Source organism: Salarias fasciatus, chromosome 20 (genome assembly GCF_902148845.1).
Source record: "Salarias fasciatus chromosome 20, fSalaFa1.1, whole genome shotgun sequence".
Classification (NCBI taxonomy): domain Eukaryota; kingdom Metazoa; phylum Chordata; class Actinopteri; order Blenniiformes; family Blenniidae; genus Salarias; species Salarias fasciatus.
The window spans coordinates 14,847,444-14,872,552 of NC_043764.1; the positions used below are offsets into that span (position 1 = coordinate 14,847,444).

Here is a 25,109-nt window from a genome sequence, read left to right on the forward strand (position 1 = left end):
CATGTGTTCATTTGTGACGTTACCTCGCGATTCCAGTAGAAGGAAGTAGTGCCCATCACTAAAATACAAAATACAAATGAGTGAAGAGAACTGCATGCAGGTGATCATTTCACTCTTCCCATTCTCACCGTTTTTAAGGGTGCAACACCTCCCCATGAGCATTCAATGCCTCTTCAAATCAAGAAGAGGGCATTATGATTCATGATGTTTTCTTCTGAACTTAGTTCTGAGCAGAACAAAGATGTCTTGTCAAATGAAGATGTGTCTCTGTTGTGCAAAACTATGGAATGACCTCAGTGATCATTTAAAGTTAATCAGTACTCGGTCAACATTTAAATTTAAAAAATCTTTACAATCTGACATGATTAACAATTATTATTCGTTGAATGACTGATTGAATAATACATGTTTCATTCTTGAAGGTATAATGGACAATTTTCTCCCAAAAAATCGAAGCCAAACATCTGTTACTCGCTTTTTGAAAAACGCGCATGCGCCAGACAATCCTACCTGCTCTGCTGCTCTTACGAGCACGCTTGACGGCGTGACACAAGCATTTCTGTAGCGTGATTGACATGTCAGAGGACCAATAGTTGACGCTCGCATCACGCCATTCATTGGCTAAAACATCTTCCATTATACCTTTAAGGGCTGAATTTGTTTATTTTAATGAAGAATATAATTTACCTATTGTCATGCAGCAAGGTGAGCACATTAAAAAAATGTTTGTAAGTTTGTTGAGTTGTCTGATATGATAAAGCATTGCTTTGGCCCCAACCTTTTTTTTGGTGGTGATCGCTTTGGTCTTGGGAATTTTCTGTTTTGTATGAACAAACAAAATAAATGTTCACCTGCCTGATGGCCCTGGTGTCACTGACTCAAAATGTGATTGGTAAAAGCTTCCATTGACATTTAGTTGAAGTTACAGGAGAGTGAACTGCTGGTCTTGAACACCTTAAGCAGTGGTCCTCAAACCAGTCCAGAATGAGCCGCTGTGGCTGCTGGTTGTTGTTCTAACCAAGCAAGAGCACACTAGACGCACACTAGAGAACAGATAAAGTCGATCATCGACCTCCGACCTCGGGTGTCCGGGTGCCAAGTGCACTTATGGATGCCCCTGTGCTCGAACATGGTGTTTGTTATGGACAAACTGTGTCTAGCACAGAAGTCCAATAACAGAACATCACTCGGGTTCAGATCAGGGAGGCCATCTGTCCCAATCATCCCCTTCCAGGTCTCACTGTTGCTGCCCACGTGGGCATTGAAGTTCCCCAGTAGAACAATGGAGTAACCAGATGAAGCACTGTCCAGCGTTTGGGCAACGGTACTTGGCAATAAAAATGATTCTGATTCTTTCTGCCCCACTAAAAATATGTATTGATGTGTGTGGAAGAAAAACAAAAAGATTAAATTGATCACCCAACTGTTGTGAAGGTCAGCTCCTCCATTTGTTGAAGCTGAAATACGGGAACAAGATGTTCACTGCCATAGTTTGTTCACTTTTGAAAAATAAAAAATCCTTTCCTGATGAGTACATAAGTGGTACTGCCTCAAATGCAAAGCAATAAATAACTCAAATAAATATGTACCTCTTAATATGAACAAATATTCAAATATGACAATGGTGTTATTGTGAAAATTCATGAAAAATAAAGAGCACTGTGTGATGCAAATGATCGTTTTTTTTTTTGCTTATAATGAAGATATTCAGACAGCCGAAGCAAAAAGTTACCAAATCATTATCAGACAAATGATTAATCAAAGATTAGAATATGTTCAAAAATGCATCAAATGTGTACTGAAGTGCACAAATAGCTGATTATATATATATATATATATATTTTTTTTTTTTAATTTATTTATTTATTTATTTATTTATTTATTTATTTATATTTATATTTATCTAAACATCTTATAGCATTCAAGAAACCCAGAAAGTATACCCAAGGATGTGGAATTCAGAGTGGTTAAAGATTGCTGAATCAGCAGGGCTCACTGCAGGAACGGCAGCCAGTTGTCTTGCTGAGTTTCATTTCTCCTCAAACTTTTTCAGCTCAAGCTTCCTCTGACAGATATCACACTTTTCGGGCAGCTCCAAAAAAACAAGACAAACACTAGCAATTTAAACATTTTTTTTTGCAAAACTTCACATTGAGAGTTTGAAACAATTTTGTCTCTTGAGTTTTCTTCATGTCTTTTGTTGAAATTTAAAAATTTCAACAAAATGTTTGCAGATTTCCAACTGAAAAAATTAGGTGGTAATAAGTGCAGGTGTAACCCAGTACAGGAAATGACCTATTTTCTGTTTTTATTAATTTAAATGTATTTGTCATTTTATTTTGAAAAAACATTATTTTGGAAAGAGGAAGTGTTGTTTGCTTTCTGGAGCTCCACTCTTCCTGTGTTTTGATCACATTGGGTGATCTTGACCTTCTCATTCCTCAAGAATGATGTCAGTCCCGTCCTCCGTGCTGTGGACCTCTGCGCATGAGTTTAGCGGCTTTTTTTCCACTCAAACAATGAGGGGGAGGAGTTGTCAGAGGGTCCAAGAGCAAATCACGGGTTATCCTGTGGATGGGAGCACAAACTGTGAGGCCGCAAGGCTGTTTCCCCGACCGTGTGTTTGCAGTAAAACTTCATCCAGGTGAGTTCTGAACTCTGTTGCTGCAGACGCCATGTTAGCTTCATTAGCAACACGCTAAAGCTAGTCGCAGGTCGACTTTTTATGTTTCAAGGCAACAAAAATGCAGCTTTTGTTTAACGTTTGCTTCTGCCAATGGAGATTTAAGTTTATAATAGTACCACAGTGTATTTTATTTTCATTTTGCACTGTTTTCTGGAAAACGTGTTGGTAATATTGATTTTGAATGTACTTTTTCTGTTCCAAATTCAGAAATGCTGATTGTGATGTTGAAGTGGTAGCTCAGAAAGGCTTTTTCTGCCACGAAGGATAAGTTCCAGCAATGTATCCCAAAAGAAAGATTAAAAAAAATACTTGTATTTCATTTGTTGATTTACAAATAGATTAAAGAACTGTTTAAAAATCAATAATTTCATTGGTTAAAAATATACACTAGTAATCATAATTTCATTGTTAAATCAGTGAAAGGGATAAATTCATTTTTTTTACATGAGTTAAAAAGTCAATTCATGTACAACAGAGATACTTTGAGTTAAAACATGCATGTCTATTATATTGCTGATTATTGTTACATTGGTAATATAATTTGATTGAAGATAAACAAAAAGCATAGCTATGTAAAGAGAAAGGATAATGAACACAACAGAGCTAAATTGTCACTTGAAAGTTGCAGTGCCGGTCTGGCACCAGCATTTTTTTGGGGGAGAATTTGAAAGGAATGATGTAATGCACGCTCGGCTGGTTAGGTTTCATTTTGTCCGCCATTACTCCGCCAGATGCTTAGTTCGCAACAACTGAGCAGGAGCTTCCAGAAAGTAAGAAAAGACTGGCTTCTGGCACTGCCACAACTCCAGCACAGACTCCACCAGGTAAATGAAACTTAAATCTTACTTGAGCGCTACTAAACGAGTGAGGAAGGAGTTCCCCTCTTCCGTGCACGCGAGCCACAGGGACGAGTTTTTCACTAAGCTGCATTACGCCGAAGGCCTGCAGGGGGCGCTGTTTCGCATAAAACGTGCAAACTCCTCAATGCACCTTTAAGGCACCTTTAAATACTGTGGCCCCTAATCTCTGTGCAATTGGATGTACAGGATTCAAACAAGTTTAATCACCAAAATCAACTCATTTATCAATTCATTACAGAACAGTGCATAGCATAATGCTTTCATTAAGCCAGGCACCCAGAACTCTTTATTAAGTGTCTTTCAATTAACTAGATTTCTCCAGCAACAAACACTCTTCTGAAATCATCTTGTCAGAGGTTTTTCAGAAATGTGATTTGGTTTCCATCTTTCCTCGAATCACTGACTGCAAACATGTACACATCCATTGTGACAGCATCTCTCATTTTTCTAGCAGTCATTGCTGTTGGAGAAACCGGCAACCTCACTGCTGGCACAGACGCGCTCATTCTTCTGATAGGGAGAGCAAAAAGCAGGTAGGTGTGAAAGGAGAAATCTTCATCTTCAGTGAGCTGGAACAGAACAAACTTACAAATCACAATAATGTTCTTCAATAGAACTTCAACAAGAAGATTCGGCCAAAGATAAGAAACAACAAGCTGAAACAAGTAGAACGATGTAATTCAAGCTAAAACAGCAATTTTGTACCTTCAATTCTATCTTCAATCTTAAAGCAATAGTGCGTAACTTCGGTCGCCCTCTCGCGGAATTCTGCGTTCTTCCAACAATAAAGCCGGCTCTTCCACATGATGTACTCCCAGGTGTCCCCGGTGTCCCCCCCTCCCCCCAACCGCTGCAGGGTGATTCGCGTTTCCACAGCTCAAGTCACCGTTGGAAACGGTTTTTATTCTGTGTGAATAAGGACAGCTGGTGAAAAAAAGATGGACTCTTCCGAAGAGGTAGTTATTGTTTTCTTTTTTTTTAGCCACAGAAACACAAATAGCTTATTACAAATGGGAGACAAGGTGCCTGCTAATTTGTAACTGACAGGTTAGTGGATGAAAAGACCCAGTGGTCGTCAGCGGAAATCATTTGTTGTCCGTTGGTCTCCAGTAGCTTCTTCTTGATGAAAAACGAAGTGTTACACACAAAGTAGGAAAACAAACATGCCAGTCCCACTAATTACAGAAAGTGTGTCAGTGCTTGTGCCGCACCATTTACTGTACCGTGATATGGTGTAGGAAAAAAGTGTACATTTTTTTCACTGGCAGGACTGGTAAACACACACAAGCTACTCGGTCTGCCTGAGCTCTGCCTGTTGCTATGAGACCCTCCACGCGTCCTCCCCCTCCCTTCTTGTTGTGACGTGAAATGCATAATTTCCTGCGCGCCAGCGCGGGAATGTCGCCGGTCAACAAGCAAAGCAAGAATTATATATATTGAAAAATCCCGCGACATGTTAAAGGAGCCGATCGGCTTAATGTGCATTTTGAAATCTTCACTGGTAGTGACTTGGCTAAAACGGGCGTTCACAGACATTTAAAGTTACGCACTATAGCTTTAACTTTTATAATATGTCTTTCTTCCATGGGTTGGCAAACTCTAACCCTAAACTAAATTTGGGCTAAAGTAGAAACCACTTAACAGTAAAAAAAAAGAGAGAAAAAAAAAGATTGATCTTTTTGGGTGGCCCATCCTGTTGGAGTACATCCAGATCATGAGTTTGGTTAACAAACAGGAGTACATCCTGTTTGGTTAACAAACAGGATGTACTCCTGTTTGTTAACCAAACAGGAGCACATCAGACTCCACCCATTTCCTCAAGTGAGTTCACCTGCAGACTTGGTGAAATAGGTGGAGTCTCGTGTGCTCTTGCTTGGTTGGAACAAAAACCAGCAGCCACAGAGGCTCATTCTGGTCTGGTTTGAGGACCACTGACCAAAAGGCTGATGTCTTTGACCCTAATAAAACTTGATTTTTTTTTTTTTTTTTTTTTTTTTTATTGTTAAAATATCACTGGATAAGAGCTCTGTGTAAACGTGCTTCCAGAAGCTGCACAAATAGTGTTGAGAGTCAGGTTGAAATAACACTTGACCTTTTCACTGTTCATGATGTGTTTTTTTTTTTAATTTCTTTTTCTGACATTGTGTTTAATGAGCTTATTGACTGATAAAGAGGGTGTTCATGATGTTTCTGTGTCACTGAACTTATCAAAAGTTAGCCATGTACAGTACCATGAGAACCTGGGCATGAAATTTATGTCGGCCACTTAGAGGACGACTCATATGATGGCACCATGCACACTGACAAATGAAGTTTTGTTTAAAACTTTACTGACATGCAGCAGAGACTTTATTCAGGTTTTGAGTACTTCCTTTATTTCTATCTGCAACACTCAAAGTACATTGATAAGTGTGTAAGAAAAACAAAATATTTGTGTCCAGTATTATGAAAAACTATTCACATATGATATTGATATCATTGGGAATAAACAAGACAAGCACAGAGCACTTTGTGATGCAATTTATTTTTATTTGCTGATAAAGAAGAGATTGAGACAGAGCAACAGTTACCACTGGTTTGACAAAGGATCAATCATATCAAGATTATAATTTGTTTATAAAGGTGATCAAATGTGTACCAAAGTGCACAAACAGTTGATTAAGTTGAAAGTTATCCGATAATATGAGTTCACCATTTTATTTTTAATCGTTATATTTTGGCATTAAGAGAAACCCTGAAAGTAGACCCAAGGAAGGAGAATCCAGTGTGACTGAAGACTGTTGAATCAGCAGGGCTCACTGCAGAACAGCAGCCAGTTGTCTCGTTTCTTTGACAGATATCAGCCAAAATGGGGGTAATGAAATAAAGAAGAGAAGGAAAATAATACTTAGAATCAAAAAAAGCCATGAAATTATCAGACAAGTGGTTGAAAAAAAGTCATGTTTTGAGTTTTCATATCAAGTAACTTAGGCTACGTTCAGACTGCAGGGCTTGATGCTCAATTCGGATTTTTTTTGTGAAATCCGATTCTTTGCAAGTTCGTTCACATTTACAATAAAATGCGACTTGTATGTGATCTTTCGTCTGAACTTAAATATCACCCAAAAGTGTCCCACATGCGCAGAAGAGGACAAAATGTCACACAGCAGCGCGCTTCAGTGTTTGCGGAGCTTTTCAAGCATCAATGACTTATTTACGACCTGATCAAACACGCATTTTTACAATTGAACATTGAGCAATCATTTGAGCGCGGCGCTTCTAATCAGCCGCGCCGAGCTCCTTCTGTGTGTGTGAGTGAGTGAGTGAGAGAGCGAAAGAGAGAGGGGGGGAGAGAGAGCGCGCATGTGGATATTATTATTTTTTTTATATTTTTTCTCTCCACTGTCCTGGCACTGCAGAATTTAGGAATGAGAAGGAAGAGAGCCAAGTTTTTGGCCATGGCGTTTTGTGGGGCAGTGCTAGCAACATCCGTCCAGAGAAACGCAGGCAGGAGTGGTGGGACAGTGATGAGAGGCTTTAATGAAACTGAGTTCAATAATAATTTTCGGATGACAAAAACTCCCTTTATGTACGTCTGCGAGACCCTTTTTTTAACACTCACGGTAAGACACACGTCTTCCGCGCCCCATATCGTGACGTGTCGGTTTGATAAATGCTACCTGGTCGTTCAGACTGAAGTCGCATATGGCAAAAGATCAGATACCTATTGGATTTAGGACCACATATCCAAGTGGCCTGCGTTGCATTTGAAAAAATCGGATCTGTGTTGTTGAGACTGTCATGAAAAGATCTGATACAGGTCGCATAGGGGCAAAAAAATCGGATTTGGGTCACTTCAGCCTGCAGTCTGAACGTAGCCTTAGGTCCATGTGGCATGGTACACACACAATAAACATTGAATGAAATAAACAATGAAATAAACAGGTCAAGGCATTGGCAATGGCATTGTGATGTGTTACATATTAAGTTAAAGCTAGGGTTGGCGATCTTGGAAAACTAGCATGTAGCACGAATGTAGCATCTCCCAAGGCTCCGCCCAGCTCCCACCTCATTGGAGGAGCTCCGTTGGGAGCGGAGACGTAAAGACGTTCCGCGCGCACGGTGCGCGCAGCACTTCCGCGTCCAGTGCGTTCCTGGCGTAACCTGTCCTCAGCGCTTCGTTTCTTCATTTTTCTTTATTTGCACTATGCCAAGTATGGCGCACTCACCGGTAAGTAAAGCCCCAAACATTCTTCTCCGCCATTCTGCAACGACGCTCCGTCCTTCTACGCGTGCACTGAATCAGGGTCAGTGCACGCCATTGACATGTACGCGCAGGGGGCAGGTCGAACGGCGAAGGGATTTGATTGGTTTAAAAAAAGGTGTCCCGTCAAGACGATTGGTTGCTGTTTTTCCCGTTTTACTCCTGCTGTAGATAGCGGATATTTTCCAAACTACTTTAAGAACACGCTATGAATTGTTTCCCATCGGGTCATAAAGATCATTTTAACCAGTATTTAAAAAAATGTATCTCATTCAAATCGCCAACCCCAGCTTTACATAGAGAAAATAGTAGTTTCGAACAAAGTATCTTTAATTGAGGATTTTTTTCTCTGACTGACAAAAAAATCAACTTCTTTGCTGTCATATTGTTTTAAAAATATGACTAGATTTCCATCTTACCGACAATCACTTTCACGCACGTATGCCCACATCCAGTGTCGCAGCATTTCTCATATTTGTGGCACTGACGGTCATTGGTGCAACGGGTGAACGAGATGATATCACACAAGTGTGGATTGTTGACATAGACTGAACGAGGGCAAATGCCAACGTGAACTGAAAGGAAATCAAATCACCATGTTCAATGAGGTGGAAAAAATTGGCAAAACACTTTAATGTGCTTCAACAGAGCATCACCAAGAAGATTCAGCCAAAAGGTAGGAAAAAACAACAGTCTGAAACAAGTGCAAGATTACAATCCAAGGTGAAAACAGATACTCCATCTTCAATCTTACCATTCTAACTTTTATCATATGAGCTGTTGCCATTAAAATTCAATTTGCTCGAATATCAAAAACATAACAAAAATAAACGCAAAAGATTGATCTTTGTTGGTGGATAATAGAGGGTAAGACACACTGACCTTTTTCCCCTCCAATTGACTTTGCATCCGAGCACCCAAGTGCACCCAGAATCAGGATCAATGCACAGACTGCAGGCAGATGTCCAGCCATGTCTCCACTTCCTGCAATCAATACTGCAACTGTTGTTTGACCAAGATCTCTGGATATAGATATACTGTTGCAGAGCTGATCAGTTTAAGCAGTGGCCCTCAAACCAGTCCAGAATGAGCAGCTGTGGCTGCTGGTTTTTGTTCCAACCAAGCAAGAGCACACTACACTCCACCTATTTCACCAAGTCTGCAGGTGGACTCACTTGAGGAAATGGGTGGAGTCTGATGTGTTTGGCTGGAATCTAACCAAACAAGAGCACATCAGACTCCATCTGTAGAGTGACAACACACCACAAGCAGCCAGCGGTAAGCACCGGTAGCACTGGCTGGCTGTGCAGGCTGGCCGGGGACAGAGTGCCGTTTGCGACTGCTGTCAACACTGAGCGGTGGCCCAGAGGACGCTTCCCTCCACGAACCCTCCAGCCTGTGAATCCCCGAAGAGAGCCAAGATACTGCTAGTTGCCGGCACGGTGCGACCGCGGATGTTCCCGGTGTTGCTTGGGGACCTGGTCAAATGCATTTACACTGTAAACGTTAACAAGTAAACTATAGGAAATGATATGAAACACCATGGAAGCAGTTTACATCACATGATCACACAATGCCACAGTCCTGGGCTCTCAGTCAGCCCCGCCCCTTGTCGCTCTCCGGGCCCACTCCCTCGCTGTCTTTTTTTTGTGTGTGGCTCCAAAATTCCAACATGTTAGCCTCCTAGGTTGCCTAATTTGATGATAATAGAAACAAACGGGTGACGTCACGAATGCACTGTCCACTTTTTTTTTTAACAGTCTATGTTCCTTCCACAGGCTGACCCTCAGGCTGGTAGACAGCAGTACTGGAGTTTGAAGAAACCTGCTGAAATCAAAGGTTCTTTAAACATCCACCCGTCAAGTGTTACCTACAGTTGCGTTTTTTGCAAGAAAAACCTGACAGACATGGAGGACAGAGGTGTAAAATGGAGTCAGAGCTAGAGTTGCCAACCGTTCCTTGAAAAACGGAATCGTTACGTATAACTTGAATCTTAAAAATATAACAGGAAATATATAATACATACAATATATACAATACAATATGCAATATACGATGCAATATATAGTTATACAGTGTGATATATATGTACAATATGTTTTAGCGGAGTGAATGGATACAGCAGAGTGAATAAAGTGTCGCTGAATTTCTGAAAGGGGGGCGGGTGCAGGATATTATAATGTCCAGGATTATTGCACATATTCTACGCAGTAGAATTGTACAGTCTGATTTCATCAGGAACCTGTCAGTCATCTGCATCTACAACCTATGATGGACCTATCAGGAACAGAGATTTCTCCAAGCAAAGTCAACGATCCAAGATTATCTTCCAACCTGTCTTATCATCCAAACCTGTTCAATTAGGCTCTGGAGAACAATTTGGTGTCCTGTTGTCTGTCTTTCAGGCAACAAAACAAAAGTGGATCTTTCAGCAACAGCAAAACAGCATTTGTTTTGCAAGTTAAACAAATCATAACAAAACATCCAATGTTGAGGCCCCTTCCTTCCCAAGAGGCTCAACATATTAGGAGGAAAGGGGTGCTCCTTAAAAATTTTCTAAATTATTTGTGGCACATTTAAGGGAAGATTTTTTGTTCCTGTGGGAAAAAATAGATGAAAAACAAACGAACAATCAAACAAACAATGGAATTCAAACCACCACTACAATGAGTTTAAACCTGAATGTGCAGGTCATCTCATCTGAAAAGTTCCCACAGTGACTCTTTAAAGGCGCAAAGTAAATGTATCTCTTCTTCTCTGATTCAGTGAGCCAATTGAGCAGGTTGTGTCGTGTTTCCTCCACTTTTGGGTGCATATGAAGGTCGGCAGAACAACAACACACGCTTGGTTGTGCTACTGAAGCGGTTCAGTGAGGATGAACGAGGAGGATCTGAGGGAGTGGGACTTGGTGACAACCTGGTGGAGGTCAGAGAGATACGGAGGGGTCGGGTTTTGGATAGATTTCAACGTGTACTCAAGGAATTTGTCGATAATATGTGGCTTGACCAGGAGATGGTGGAGTTACTGTCAGGTGGAGGTGATGTGGTGTGATGAGGGAGTTTTAGTGATGATCTGAGGAGCAGAATTCTGAAGCAGATGGAGTTTGTTGAGGGACTTTTGACAGAAGCCGGACAGGTGGGAGTCATTGCAATAATCGAGGTGGAAGGTGACAAGACTGGACGAAGATAGCGGTGGAGTGGGGAGTGAGGGAGAAGTGGAGATAGTTGATGTTCCACAGGTGGAGGTAATCAGACCAGGTAACATTATTGATCTGAGATTGGAATGGTGGTGTACTGTCGTGGAGGAAACCCAGACTCTTAACTTGAGGGGTGGGGGAAGCTGAGGAGCAGTCAATGGAGAGTGAGAAGTTTTCACCTTTCGAAAAGTTGGATTTGGTGCCAAGGAGAGGATTTCACTTTGATTGCTGACTTGGATGTGATGATTTTTTGACACAAACTGATCACAGTGACCCCACCAAGAGGACTAATGTTGACGGTTCAGAGGATCTTATTGGACCTTTTCTGGTCTGGTAAACAATGGGTGAGGACTGCAGCCTTCAATCTGTTTGTGGTTGAAGTGGGGCAAGGATTAACAAACATGAGGTCCAAATTGGCAGCTTTCAGACTCCACAGTGCACAGCTGTTGCTCTTTGACTGTGAAGCAGGACTGCGCCTGCTGCTGAGAAGGGTGGGGTTGCTTGCCTATGATAAGCAGCTCTTCCTGATGGCCATTGTTGATTAACTTAACTTGAGGGTATTTAACTGGTCTGACTCGATTTTACACCTCTAGCCTGCATGCCTGGCAGGTTTGTCTCACCAAACACACACCTATCCCCAATCAGGTGGATGTTTGAAGAACCTGTGTCTTTAACAGATTCTTCAGATTCCAGTCATGCAGTCTTCCAGACTGAGGGCCAACCTCAGGAAGGAAGGAGTCCCAAAACTGGACCATCTCCTCAACCTGAAGGACTGGTCGTTGGAAAGCCTGAAGCAGATGGGAGGCAGGTTTTCAAACCTGCCTCAACTTTGGAGCGCTTTGTCCTCTTCTTGACCAATATTAAGTGTAATCGGAGGAGCCGACCAATCCTCCGACTGGACTGTTCTGCCACAATATACAGTGGATATAAAAAGTCTACACACTCGGGTGCATCAAAATACACATTTCCAGAATATTGGTTTGACTGGGTGCTAAAAGTGTTACCATCCATGCAAAAACAATACATACAAAATATTGAAGCGATATGAGGTGATTTAGAGGTGGAACGGTGCGTCTGATTTTATGGCATAAGGGGTTAACAGGAACTGTGTCCCTTCACTCTGCCCTGCTCGCACATGGCCTGCTGTTTAGTGTGTGTGTGTGTGTGTGTGTGTGTGTGTGTGTGTGTGTGTGTGTGTGTGTGTGTGCGTTGTTGCAAGATTGTTACATTTCAAGCCCGGAGACCTGTATATTCCAATATTCCCGCACATTTTAACCTCTGTTTTGCGAGAACTATTCTATTTTCCCGCACCTGCATAAAGAAAGGGGGTGGGGGGGGGGTTGGTTTGGCTATATAAAGCTTTGCCTGTGTAGCTCAGTCGCTGAGTCAATTCCTTCAACACCACCATCACACACCACAGGATCCAGCTCTCACAAGATGGCCTTAACCCCTAAATTCCACATGCTCCGGTCTGCTCCGTCTGCGCTCCGCTCAGCTCCGGTCCGACCGCCGCAGCAAATACGTTGCTATTTTAATGACTGTAGCGGATTTCACAGCCCCCGCTCTGCTCCGCTCCGCTCCGCTCAGCTGCGCTCCGCTCCGCTCCGTCAGTCCAAAATAGACCCGAGGTCTATTTTTCTCTCCGGTCCGGTCCGTCAGGTCTCCGTACGCATAAATTTCCACAGTTCAGATGCACCAAACAGGAAAGAGAACTCCAACAACCTCCGGTTTTATACAAAATAAAATCATTTTGTCTGTATTAAAAACTTTAAACTGTTTAAAGACTTCTTTTTTTCTCGTCACATTAATTATCAGATATATCACGAATAGACATACCATACTGATTAAAATATACACTTTAAAAATCGGGCAAACAAAAATTAAAACACACTATCAAGTTTTGTATGAAAAACTTCTATTTTGTCTGTAATCAAGCTATAGTCCAACGTTTCTGAGTGTTTACACAGCTGCATATATGGCGTATTTGCAGGCTATTGTCCACAAATTTAATGTTTCCTACAAAATACATAGCTTATTCAGGACCATGTATGCATTTTATTCTGAATGGCCCGAATGTCAACATCCTGCCGCACGAAATTCAGCGTGTTGAAGCAAAACAACCATGGACGAGGAGACGCTGATTTTAGAAGTGGAGAATCACAAAATTTTATATGACCCCAGTCATCCTTTCTACAAGGATGTCCAGAGAAAGATGCAGGTGTGGGCCCAGATTGCTCAAGTTTTGGAGGTAGACGGTAAGTAATTAAAATTTATCTGTAGTGTTTATTGTGTTGCGGAGCGCAGTTTGGATGTTAACTACTTTAATTTTGGTAGTCAATACTGACAATGATGATTACGTTATCTACACTTTTTGTTTACTTATATAATAAAGTTTATTTCTGTGGAGAACCTGAAACTTCTGTTGTCATCATGTTCACAATGTATTTGGCTTTTGTGCTCTGTGGTAGCTGTAGGTCAGAGATAGGATGTTAACATGGCTGAAAGTTGTTCTTGTCCTTGTTGTTCTGATGCAAATGTGATTAATGGCTGTCCTGCCTGTGGTGTGAACTACTCCTCTGCCAGGGTAGCCAGAGGCCTCTGCTTCACCACTCTCAAAAAGTAAAAAGAATTAAGACAGAAAAGTGATTTTTTTTGGGGGGGGGGGTTAAGATTTTTACTGTCTTTGTTGTTATCTTCTATTTTCCTATTGACTTTTTGCTGTTAAAGTTTCTAGTTTAAAAAAGAAGACATTTTTGGAGGGGGGGAGGTTGGGGGGGGATGTGCAGTTTTTCAAAAGCCCAGCTATGTGTGTACATGGCCTGTGTCTAGTCTGTTTAATAATGCTGTATTCTTTGTGAAAGTGGAACATAAACAATTAAACACTGTATTGCAGATATTTTCCATCCTATTTTAACAGTAAGCCAAATATCCCTAACTTTTTGGAGTGTAAATAAATAAACAGCTTTAGTCATTTTCATTTGTTAGCAAGTACCATTATTGCAGTAAATGTATCAGAAAAAACAATGGAACATAAGTCAGTACAAAAGGCTTTATTATCAAACACACAACTGAATAGAAATAGAAAAAAATGACATTAAAAAATAAGAAATAGAAAAACATGAATAGTTCCATGTTCATGAGGGATATGAATGGATTTCTAGTTAAATCATCCTCTCTTGCAATGACACACTGCGTTCAGGAGAGTTGCAGTAAGCATATGAATAGTTCAATGTTCAAGAGGGATTTGAATGGATTCCAAGTTAAATCATCCTCTCCTGCCAGGACACACTGCCTTCAGGAGAGTTGAAAAAGGCAGAAAAAGCCTCCCGGACAGCCCTTGCTTCAGCGGATGTGCGCTGTCCTGCCATGTTGCCCACAGGTCTCAATCTTCCTCCTTGCTGTTGGAATTCTTCCAGCAGCTGCTGGTTGTCTCTTGGACAAAGCAGGAAGTTGTGCAGAACACATGCTGCAATCACAACAGAGTCCACATTTTCAGGGAGGAGATTGATGCGCCGATACATGATCCTCCACCTTGATGCCAAAATGCCAAAAGCATTCTCCACAACCATCCTTGCTCTTGACAGCCGGTAGTTATAGATCCTCTTGTCATGGTCCAAGAGTGATCCAGGGAATGGCCTCATCAGATAAGGCTTCAGTGGAAATGCTGCATCAGCAACTATCACATGTGGCATCGGGTTTGCATCAGCAGCACCAGGGAGAGGGGCATTGGGTGGCACATGGAGGGTTCCACGCTCCATTCCAATGCCAAGGGCAGATCCTGCATAGATGCCTCCATCACTGGATCGTCCGTAGTCTCCCACATTTATGACTCGAAACCTGTAGTCTGCATCAACGAGTGCCAGCAGTACCGTAGAAAATGTCCTTTTGTAGTTAAAGTACATGCTGCCTGAATGTGGTGGTTTTTCAATAACGATATGTTTGCCGTCCAGGGCACCCAAGCAGTTGGGAAAGTTCCATTTTTTCCAAAATCCCTGTGCCACTTCTCTCCATGACTCTTCTGTTGGACGCGGTAAATACTGGCCCATCATTGTATTTTCTATGGCTTTGCAGAGCATGAACACAGAGTTCCGTACTGTTGTCACTCCAAGACGATAACTGAAAGCCAGGCTCACAAATGAATCTCCTGATGCCAAGTATCTGTAAAGAAGGAATAAAAAAAAGAAGAAAACATGTTAATTATTGTATTATTTCTTTGTTTTTCAGTTCAACAGTGCATAGACAAATGGAGGAGTATCAGAGATGGATATGTGAAGATTCGCAACAAGAAACTTAAACAACCAAGTGGTGCTCAAGCTGGGAGAATAAAGGATCATAAATATGAAAAAATGATGACCTTTTTAAACCCATACATTACAGCCAGAAGGTAAGATATTTATAGTAATGTTTAATATCCAATGTGTTTTGTTGATTTTGTATTTTCATGTTTTTTTTTGGTGTGTGCGCAGTTCTAAAAGCAACTTGGATGTCACGCCACAAGCACAGGCGGCAGAAACTGAGATGCCTTCCTGTCCGACACATCCAGAAGACGCTGCATCTTCCACATCCTACGTCTCTCATCCCTCCACCATCAGTGTTGACAGGCCATCACGCTCGAGGAGCCCAAGAGAGAGGACTGCTGCCACACCAACACCACCTCCACCCCCAACACCGACACCATCACCACCACCCCAAACACTAACACCACCCATCATGGCAGCAAGAACAAGGACAACAACTCCTACAACTTCTGCCCCTGCTGGTGCTGCCACTGCAGCAAATATTGGTACAAGGGGAAGAGCCAAAAAACAACCAGTGGATTTTGGGGACAGACTTTTAAACATGTTGCAGGAGCCACAGACACCATACATCCCACAGACAGATGCTGATGAAAACTATCACTTTGCACTACACATTGTTCCAATGCTGTGCAGGCTCGATCGTGACACCCAGCAGGAGGCCAAAATAGCCATTTTGAATACTTTGCACTCCCTACAACAAAGGTCACGGCAACGGCAAATGCGTCCTCCTCCTCCTCCTCCTCCTCCTCCTCCTCCTCCTCCTCCTCCAACTTGGTCTCCACACCCGTCCACATCTACAATCCCAACCTCCCCTGCTGCTCACAGTGAAACCATGGGCCCCTTCATGACTTTGCTCTCTTCAACAGACACACCCTGGGAAGAAGAGGAATTTTCCACAGACTAAAAACACTGACACTGTGACACTGTGTTTGTATTACTAGTTGGTAGTTATTTAGTTAGTTATTACTTAGTTTGATTTATTTGTTCTCCTTATTTCATATTTTAATTTACTTCACTGTTGTTTACATGAGTGTGCCTTAAGTTTATGCCTTTTATTTATATATATATTTGTTTATTTCAGTACCTTTAGTTATTTTGATAATCATATATTTCGTTTATTTGAATCTCATTTTATTCACTTTGGTTGTTACATATATATTATGCACATATTTGTTTGCTGTGAATACAATAAGTGTTAGACAACAACGTTCTTCTGAGTTTCTATCTTTTATTTTCCATTTTGTAATAAACTACATCGTTTTGAGAGTGCTGTGCAGTGACTTACCTCAGACCAACAGCAAGTCTTTGTTTGGGTTCGATGGCTGCCCTGTAAGTAGTGCTCTGGCGCCTCAAATCTGGTCCAACAATCGACAGCAATTCGTCCATCTTTTCAGCAGACATACGAAAGTACTGGTGATGACGCTCACTGTCCAGTCTCAGTTCTTGGACAAGATGGTAGTAATCCCCGAGGAGTCTTCTTTGTTGGTTAATGGGGTGAACCCAAAAACGGCCTCTCCTCTTCCTTCTCTGTGCCATAGCCATGACCAAAGCCAGAGCAAAACATTTCCTTCTGGAAATACGATCTAAAACATACAGGCATAAAAAGCAAATTTAGAATGCTACTCCTATTTCACAAATAAGCAATAAGCAGGGCTGGGGCTCTCCAGGACCAGGATTGAGCATCCCGGATCTAAACAAATGATAAATACAACTTGCTGGTGGTCTCCATACTCACTCATTGTTGATGATCCACAGATGAAAGTATGTTGTCCAGCAGCAACGAAGTAAAGCCAAAAATAACCGTGAAATCAGGCAGAATGGGCGAGAAATGATAGCGCCGTTGTAGTTCCGGTTTATTTGTACTCGCAGCATATCGCGAGATTTTGTGTTCCTCGCGCATGCGCTTTTCTGCTTCTCCGGCCTGACGGACCAGAGGCGCAGCGGAGCAAAGCGGAGCAAAGCGGACGCTGTGGGGTTTGACAGAACGGAGCAGAGCTGAGCGGAGCGGTCCGGAGCGCAGCGCAGCGGAGCGCAGCTCAGACGCACGCAGTGGAATCAAGCAGTAAGCCCCCGCCAGAGCAGCCGCACCCTGGTTTTTGGTCTGGGCGCCAGCATCACCGGTGCAGATGCCATCATTACTGGCGCCAAGCTGCCAAGTGGTCGCCAGATCTTGCGGTGCTTGCTGTATCACTGCGACAAACAACTGCATGCAAAGCGACCAGGTTTGACTGTAAATGGACTGCACTTATATAGCGCTTTTTACACTGCACTGACAGAGCCCAAAGCGCTTCACACTGCAATATCAGATTCACCCATTCACACACCATACTGGGTGGTGGTAAGCTACTACTGCAGCCACAGCTGCCCTGGGGCAAACTGACGGAAGCGAGGCTGCCAAACTGCACCATTGGCCCCTCCCACCACCAACCATTCACTCTCACGCTACTTTCATACTTATAGGCAAGGGGGGTGAAGTGTCTTGCCAAAGGACACAACAATAGTTTTACGCCTGCGGGAGCGGGGAACGGGTTCCTTGGTATTTTTTATGTTTGTATACATGCTTCTGCATGCTTTATAAAGAATATTTCTAGAAGCAAGCACATCATTACATGCAGCACAGGTTGTTTCAGAGAGTGACTTCTATGTTCTATTCAAAATAAATGTTCTAAAAATCGATTTCTTGTCGTTTTTGAGACTGCCTTGACATGTTACGCAAGAAATCAACCAAAAACGACCATTTGGTATTTTTCACATGCTTTGTTCCACCTCTAAATCGCAAGTAATTTCCCCCAAACTTTGCACAAATCATTTTTATGTGTGTCCGAACAAAAAGCAACCCCAATCAGATTGAAATGTAGATATTTCATTTTTGCACTGCAACTTGATGCACCCTACTACACACCCATGTTGAAATGTGAGGTTTTCGTGGCGTAAAAAAAAAAAATAGCAAGACAAATAATTTCACAAGTTTTTCCACCTGTGAAAGGGAATGGAAAAAACAAACAGAAATCTTTCAGGGATAAATAAAAAACTGAGATCGTGTGGTTGTATCAGTGTGCACACCCTTTTATAATGGGGAATGTGGCAATGTTCCGAATTAACCAGTTACATTCAAACTCAGGTTAAACTGGACTCAGCACACACCTGTCACCAATTAAAGTGCCTCTGATCAACCCAAAATAAAGTTCAACTGTTCTGGTAGGCTTTTCCTGACATTTTTCTTGCTGCATCTTCCAGCACAAGCCATCGTCCGCAGAGAGCTTCCACAGCATCAGAGGGATCTCGTGATTCAGAGATGTCAGTCAGTTGAAGGATACACAATAATGTCCGAGGGATTAAACATACCATGGACCACAGTGAAGACTGTCATCTTCAAGTGGAGAAAATATGGCACAACAGTGACATTAGCAAGAACAGGATGTCCGTCCAAAATTGAAGATAAGACGAGAAGAAAACTTGTCAGGGAGGCTGCCAAGAGGCCAACATCAACATTGAAGGAGCTACAGGAATTTCTGGCAAGTACTAGCTGCGTCATACATGTGACAACAATCTCACGTCTTCTTTTCTGGGCTATGGTGTCGGGTGGCAAGACGGAAGCCTTATCTTACAAAGAAAAACATCCAAGCCTGGCTTCATTTTGCAAGAAGACATCTGAAATCTCCCAAACACATGTGGGAAAATGAGTTATGGTCTGATGAAACCAAGGTTGCACTTTTTAGACGTAATTTTGGACATAATTCCAAAAGGTACATTTGGCGCAGAGACAACACTGCACATCACCAAAACAACACCATACCTACAGTGAAGCATGGTGGTGGCAGCATCATGCTTTGGTTGCGGAGGCCAAAGGTCAAGATGCTGGGGACAACATCTGTTATGTCGGGTGGTATGTGGTAGGTAAATGTAGCACAAGTTGTTAAGAAGTTGTTGATTTTCAGACTTTTAAGTTCCCATTTTGATATTTTGGATTTCTCTGCTGATTGGTTCATTTCACATGTATTAGAGGGAGGGAGCCAGCAGAGGCTCCTGCATGTGTTGCTTGTGTTCATTTGTGGCGTTACCTCGAGGTTCCAGTTGAGAGAAGTAGCGCCCTTTTGCCATCACTGAATACAAGTGAAAAGAATTGCATGCAGGTATTTCACTCATCCCATTCTGATCATGTTTCAGGGTGCAACACCTCTCCATAAGCATTCAGTGCCTCTTCAAATTATGAAGAGGGCATTATGATTTCAGATGTTTTCTTCTGTTTGAAACTCGTAAAAGTAGAACTCGTGTTAAACAAAGATGTGTCTCTGTTGTACAAAACTATGGAATGACTTCAGTGATCATTTAAAGTTCATGAATACTCAGTCAACATTTAAATTTAAAAATTTCTACAATCTGAAATGATTACCAATTATTAGTTGAATGATTGGTTGAATACTTTATGTTTAATTATTTAAGAGCTGAATTTGTTTACTTTAATGAAGAATATAATTTACCTATTGTCATGGAGCAAGATAAGCACATTAAAAAAATGTATGTAAGTTTGTTGAGTTGTCTGATCTGATGTACTAGATAAGCTGAAAATCATCGCTTCGGGACCACCCTTTTTTTGGTGGTGGTCATTTTAGTCTCTGGAATTTTCTGTTTTGGGTGAACAACCAAAATAAATCAAATCTCAAAGTGCTACAAGAGGCACAGGGTTAAAAACAAGCACAGGGTAAAAACATTATAATACAGCATACTTTAAGCAACGTTATTGCTGGTATGCCTTTCTGAAGAGGAAGGTCTTCAGTCCTTTTTTTAAAAGCGCCCACCGTCTGTGGGGCCCTAAGGTGGTCTGGGAGCGTGTTCCACAGACGGGGAGCTGCAGCTTCAAAGACCCGATCCCCCATGGTTTTGAGCCGTGTCCTGGGCTGAACCAGACGATGCAGTTGGCCTGACCGGGTCCAGGTAGAGGTGTGTGGTGTGAGCAGTTCAGTGAGGTAGGTGGGGGCCGCACCGTGCAGACAGTGATGGGTGTGTAGGAGGATCTTGTACTCTATACGGGCCTGAATGGGAAGCCAGTGGAGAGTGTGAAGGATGAGAGTGATGTGCTCATATTTCCGCACCCTCATCAGGACTCTGGCAGCGCTGTTCTGTACATACTGGAGCTTTTGGAGGCTCCTGCCAGAGATCCCAATGAGGAGTGCATTACAGTAGTCCAGTCTGGAGGAAACAAAGGCGTGGACAAGCTTCTCTGCAGCAGGGAAGGAGAGGGAGGAACGTAGTCTGGAAATGTTACGAAGGTGGAAGAAGGATGTTTTGCAAATGGAGGTGACATGATTGTCAAAAGAGAGATGGGGGTCAAACTTGACCCCAAGGTTTGTAACAGAGGGAGAGAGGGGAATGGTGTGACCAAGGAATGAAACAGAGGTAAGAGGAGAGGAGCGAAGTTGATGAGGTGCACCAGTTTGAATGGCTTCTGTTTTTGAGCCATTAACTCATTCACTGCCAGATGATGTGCAAAAATGTGTCCAGTCCAGTGCCAGAATTTTTTCGTAATTTTCACTCACTTGCAGGACCCACAGAGTATTGAGTTTTAGGACGACATAAACATTGAACCCAGCAAAAGAAACGTTAGAGTCTCTTCTTTCATCAGAAAAAGAAAGTTTGTTTCTAGCTTATTCAGTTCTTGAGATATCGGCCATAGAAGAGAGGGTGTTTTCAGCAAAAACACTTGATTTTGACCAAAAAATGGAGAAAACGAGCTTTTTCTGCAGAGAAGCAAATTCAAGCAGAACGGTGATCAAGGTCATGACAGGTGATGACAAAACTACATTTAATCAGATTTAAAACAACGCACTCAACAATCTGTTTACAGATGTGTTCATGTGTTTGAACTATTTGCAGGTGTGTGTGTGTGTGTGTGTGTGTGTGTGTGTGTGTGCATGGTCAATATGTCTTTTTGGAGTGGTATGCCCAGCGTGCAGCGGGACTAAGCAGGATTTGCATACGAGTCTTGTTTCACTCCTGTAGCCCCGCCGTGCACAGACCCTGCTCCTCCATGCTGGTCGTTCCTTTCTGCTTGTGGCCGCGATGGGCACCAGCTGGTGCCTCCCAATCCGCCCATCAAGCCTGCTCTGTGGGTCGTGCAGTGGTGCAGCGACAACGCCGACCGGTGCCTGTCCAGGACAATCGCCGATGTCGCCCTCAGTTCGCTCGTCACAAAGTTTTGCAGTTACGCTGCCAGTCCAATACTGTGCCAGCGTAAGCTGCTTGTATCTCTTCTCTGCTCGTTCCGCCATCATCGCCGCTCTCCGTCTTCTTCACATGGGCCGATCTGCGGTTGCTTTTTTGGAGAACAGTGCAACTGTTGCCCCCTTGTGGGAGAGAAATACATTGCCTAGAGGTCTGAAATTCACACCCGAGATGGACCGGACTTTGATCCACCACCCCCCGCAAAAAACGACCATGACGTAAATATGCGTCTTCGGCGGGGAGCGTAGCTATTGCTGCTGACGTAAATATACGGCAACGGCAGTCAGTGTGTTAAGCTGCAGGAAGTTTTGACTCATTCACGCCCCTATATCCTCCAGGCAGGAGCTGAGGGTGGAGACAGAGGGGATAGGAGAGCTGTTGGATGAAATTTTGATGTAGAGTTGTGTGTCGTCAGCATAGCAATGGAAGTTTATTGCATGCTTGCTGACGACACAACCAAGGGGAAGCATGTATATGGTAAAGAGGGAAGGACCGAGTACAGAGCCTTGGGGGACCCCACAAGTGACGGTGTGTGGTCTGGATTTTGCCTCCCCCAGAGCTACGTACTCCGTCCTATCGGTGAGGTAGGAGTGAAACACGTGAAGGGCAGGACCAGTGAGACCAATGTAATGCTGGAGACGGTGAAGGGGGATATTGTGGTCAACTGTATCAAACGCAGCAGAGAGGTCGAGGAGGATGAGGAGAGAAGTGGAACCAGAATCAGAGGCCATCATCAGGTTGTTTGTAACTCTGATGAGTGCAGTCTCTGTACTGTGGGAGGGGCGAAAACCAGATTGCTATTTTTCATAGAGATTATTGTTTTTGAGATGATGATGTAGCTGGGAGGAAACAACTTTTTCTAGGAGTTTGGAAATGAATGGAAGGTTTGAAATTGGTCTGTAGTTTGACAGGGGCTCAGAGTCTAATGTGGGTTTTTTGAGAAGAGGTTTTATGACGGCCGTTTTGAGTGTGGGTGGGACGATTCTTTTTGCCAATGAGTCATTTATGATTTTTGTTATGAGATGGCTAATGGATTGATTGTAAACTTTGAGCAGAGGGGATGGGAGAGGGTCAAGGGAGCAGGCGGAGGATTTGGATTTGCAGATGATTTCCTCGACCTCCTGCTGCGTTGCCCCCACGACAATCTGGCTGCAGACCTCCACTCTCAGGACTCTTCCTTGCAGACAGCTCACCTCCACTCTCAGGACCGGAAGTTGATACGAAGCATTAAAAAAAATGGAAAAGAAAACACCGGAAGCACGTATTTCTCATTGTGTGGAGACGGAAAGGTGAGTAAATATCAAGCGACACCTTTTCGTTATACAAAAACAAAAATTGCCTTTATTCAGTAGAACGTGACGTTGCACACTATACATTGCCCCGTGAACTTATAGTTAAAAGAAAAGAGTTTCCACTTTACCGTAATTTGTAGCGTAATGGTAGTTAGGCTAACGGTGGCTAGCGCTAACCACGGTAATTATATTAGCCTCTGAAAGCACAAAAGCACTTTGTGTATTATTTATATTTGTCTATGTGTTTACATCAGAAGGCTTTCACTGCCGTTTGCAAATAGCATTTGGATAGAAATTATTCTGTCCGGGGCATATTAATAACATGTCGAAGTTGTCTTGTGTACATGGTAGTGCTCACTTAATCATGCAGTCTTCCTGCTAGAAAGCCAAGAAAACTGAGTCACCATATATTTTTATTAAATTTTGCTTTACTGATCACAACATAATTTCTCTTACAGATGCATATTTCAGTTATCAGAGTGGACTCAGAAATTGAACGCTGCAGGACATGCTGCAAGCAGTTTCACTCTCCACTGTGCCTAAAGTTCAAACCTGAAAGTGTTCAAGTTGCAGAGCCACATAGAATCACATAAATAAGGTGGCATTTCATTTAAAGGTAAGCATACTATAGTTTTCAGTGTGTTTGTACACACTGTTCACCTGCTTATTCAGAAAAGTTACTTAATTGATTGTTTGATTTATATGGAATAATATGTCTGCATTTTTTTTGTAGGCAAACAAGCGAACCCTGTGAAAATGGTGGTGTGTCATGCTCATGGAAAACTTTGATCTTGGAAGGTAGGATGTCATAATTTGATTGAACTGATATGATTGATGATTTGCACATTGAAATGTAGTCATATGTCCTGTTGTCTTCCCATTCTCTTACTTATTGCCAGAATTGACTAATTTCAGGGCAGCACGTGTAATTTTAATTGTTTTACCTACTGTTGTAGCCATGGCAAGATGTTTGCTCATTTTCCATTCAAGTCGAAATCCCTTCTGGCAGGTGAGGTGCCACCAGTTTTTCGCCTGAAGGGAAAATTGGATGACATGACAGAGGTTAGTCTGCATTCCTTTTGTCTCAATATTTATTTGTTGTTTTTAGTCAATGTTATGTCAGGTTTCCCATCCCTGGACATGATTCATTAACTGATTTTGTGAGCTATGTTTTTATTTAAGCATTAAAAACATTGATTCCTCTTCCTTCTGTTCTCATCTGCAACATCTTTCCCCCTCTTCACTTTCAACTGTCAGTAACTTAATGGACTTCTACAATTCATCTCTCACCTCTATCCTGGACATTCATGTCCCGCTCAAAAAATGGACAGTAACCTTCTCCCGCTCTGCTCCATGGTTCACAAATCATGTATCGATTCTGAAGTGTCTGTGACAGAGTAGCAGCTTTAGCTCAACACGCTTGATTAAGCTGCAAAAAATAAGCCCTTACTTCTGAAACATCATCAAGCAAACGATACTTCATTAAACTCCACCATGTTAATAAAAATGTGTATCATCATTGAGGTTGGGTGTAATAAAAAAAAAGAAAAAAAAGAAAAAGGAAACAGCATTGTAAAACGAACATGCAGAACCTTGGGGAGCATAAACATCCCTCTGGGAATGTTTTTGTCATAGATCATGTAGAGTTAAAGTATCTGGGTTTACTACTACACTCAATGACAGAAAATGGGAACGCAGTGCAGACTGTTACTATTTGGTGATTCACAAGCATTCTGTCCTCTGGGCTGTAAACTGTCTGAACTAAATCAGTGAATGCTACGTTAAAAAGAATCAAGAATGAATTGGACAATGTTATAAAACCTGTACCAAAACCCAGTGTGAACGTCTCACCAGTGCAAACACAGAGGATGATGGCAGTAACGTCTGCGATCCTCCAGGACCATGACACACAATAATAGCACAAAGTTCCGTCCTGTGCTCTAATGTTGCTTCCAGCAGCACTGGAATATCTGAAAATACCAACGCACTCTTCCCAATATAAGTCCTACATTTCAAAGTCGCAGGCACTACTGAGTTCCTTTAAACTGCAGTGGCTTTGACGTGTTATGGATTCGATAAATACTGAGCGTTGTGGTATTAAAATAGCTTCACAGTTGCTCACCTGCCCCTGCTGCCTGTGCTGGACGTGCTGGAAGGTCGTGCTGGCGTGTGGGCACTCGACAAACCTGCAGAAAGAAACAAACCAGTCACGCCTGATTGCTTTTGCACCGTGTTTGTGTTCTTTAAGTGGCGGGAATCTGTGGGTCACCTGAAGAGCCCGGAGAGTGTGTGGACAGTCCAGGTGAGGCGTT

At 42.5% G+C, this 25,109-nt stretch overlaps 1 protein-coding gene and 3 long non-coding RNA genes across 4 annotated transcripts in view; all 4 read right to left on the reverse strand.

Annotated features, from left to right (window-relative positions):
• Positions 1-25,109, reverse strand: part of LOC115408102 (uncharacterized) — a 93,918-nt gene that overhangs the window by 24,795 nt on the left and 44,014 nt on the right. The window lies entirely within an intron of this gene.
• On the reverse strand, positions 3,689-4,461 carry LOC115408109 (uncharacterized). Its single transcript, XR_003933734.1, has 2 exons — positions 4,252-4,461; positions 3,689-4,115 (listed from the first exon to the last, which is right to left on the reverse strand). It is a non-coding gene; the product is annotated as an uncharacterized LOC115408109 (long non-coding RNA).
• On the reverse strand, positions 6,052-8,933 carry LOC115408103 (uncharacterized). The gene is made up of 3 exons (XR_003933729.1): positions 8,672-8,933; positions 8,209-8,364; positions 6,052-6,373 (listed from the first exon to the last, which is right to left on the reverse strand). It is a non-coding gene; the product is annotated as an uncharacterized LOC115408103 (long non-coding RNA).
• LOC115408097 (protein ALP1-like) lies at positions 14,065-18,179 on the reverse strand. The gene is made up of 2 exons (XM_030118695.1): positions 16,569-18,179; positions 14,065-15,143 (listed from the first exon to the last, which is right to left on the reverse strand). The coding sequence occupies exons 1-2, from the start codon at positions 16,823-16,825 to the stop codon at positions 14,246-14,248; spliced, it is 1,155 nt and encodes a 384-aa protein (XP_029974555.1). The 5' UTR covers positions 16,826-18,179; the 3' UTR covers positions 14,065-14,245.

Excerpts from the sequence above, each read along its gene's own strand:
- LOC115408097 (XM_030118695.1), bottom strand. The coding sequence starts at position 16,825 with ATGGCTATGGCACAGAGAAGGAAGAGGAGAGGCCGTTTTTGGGTTCAC. Across the intron at positions 15,144-16,568 it reads AGACTTGCTGTTGGTCTGAG|ATACTTGGCATCAGGAGATT; the intron begins GTAAGTCACTGC and ends CCTTCTTTACAG.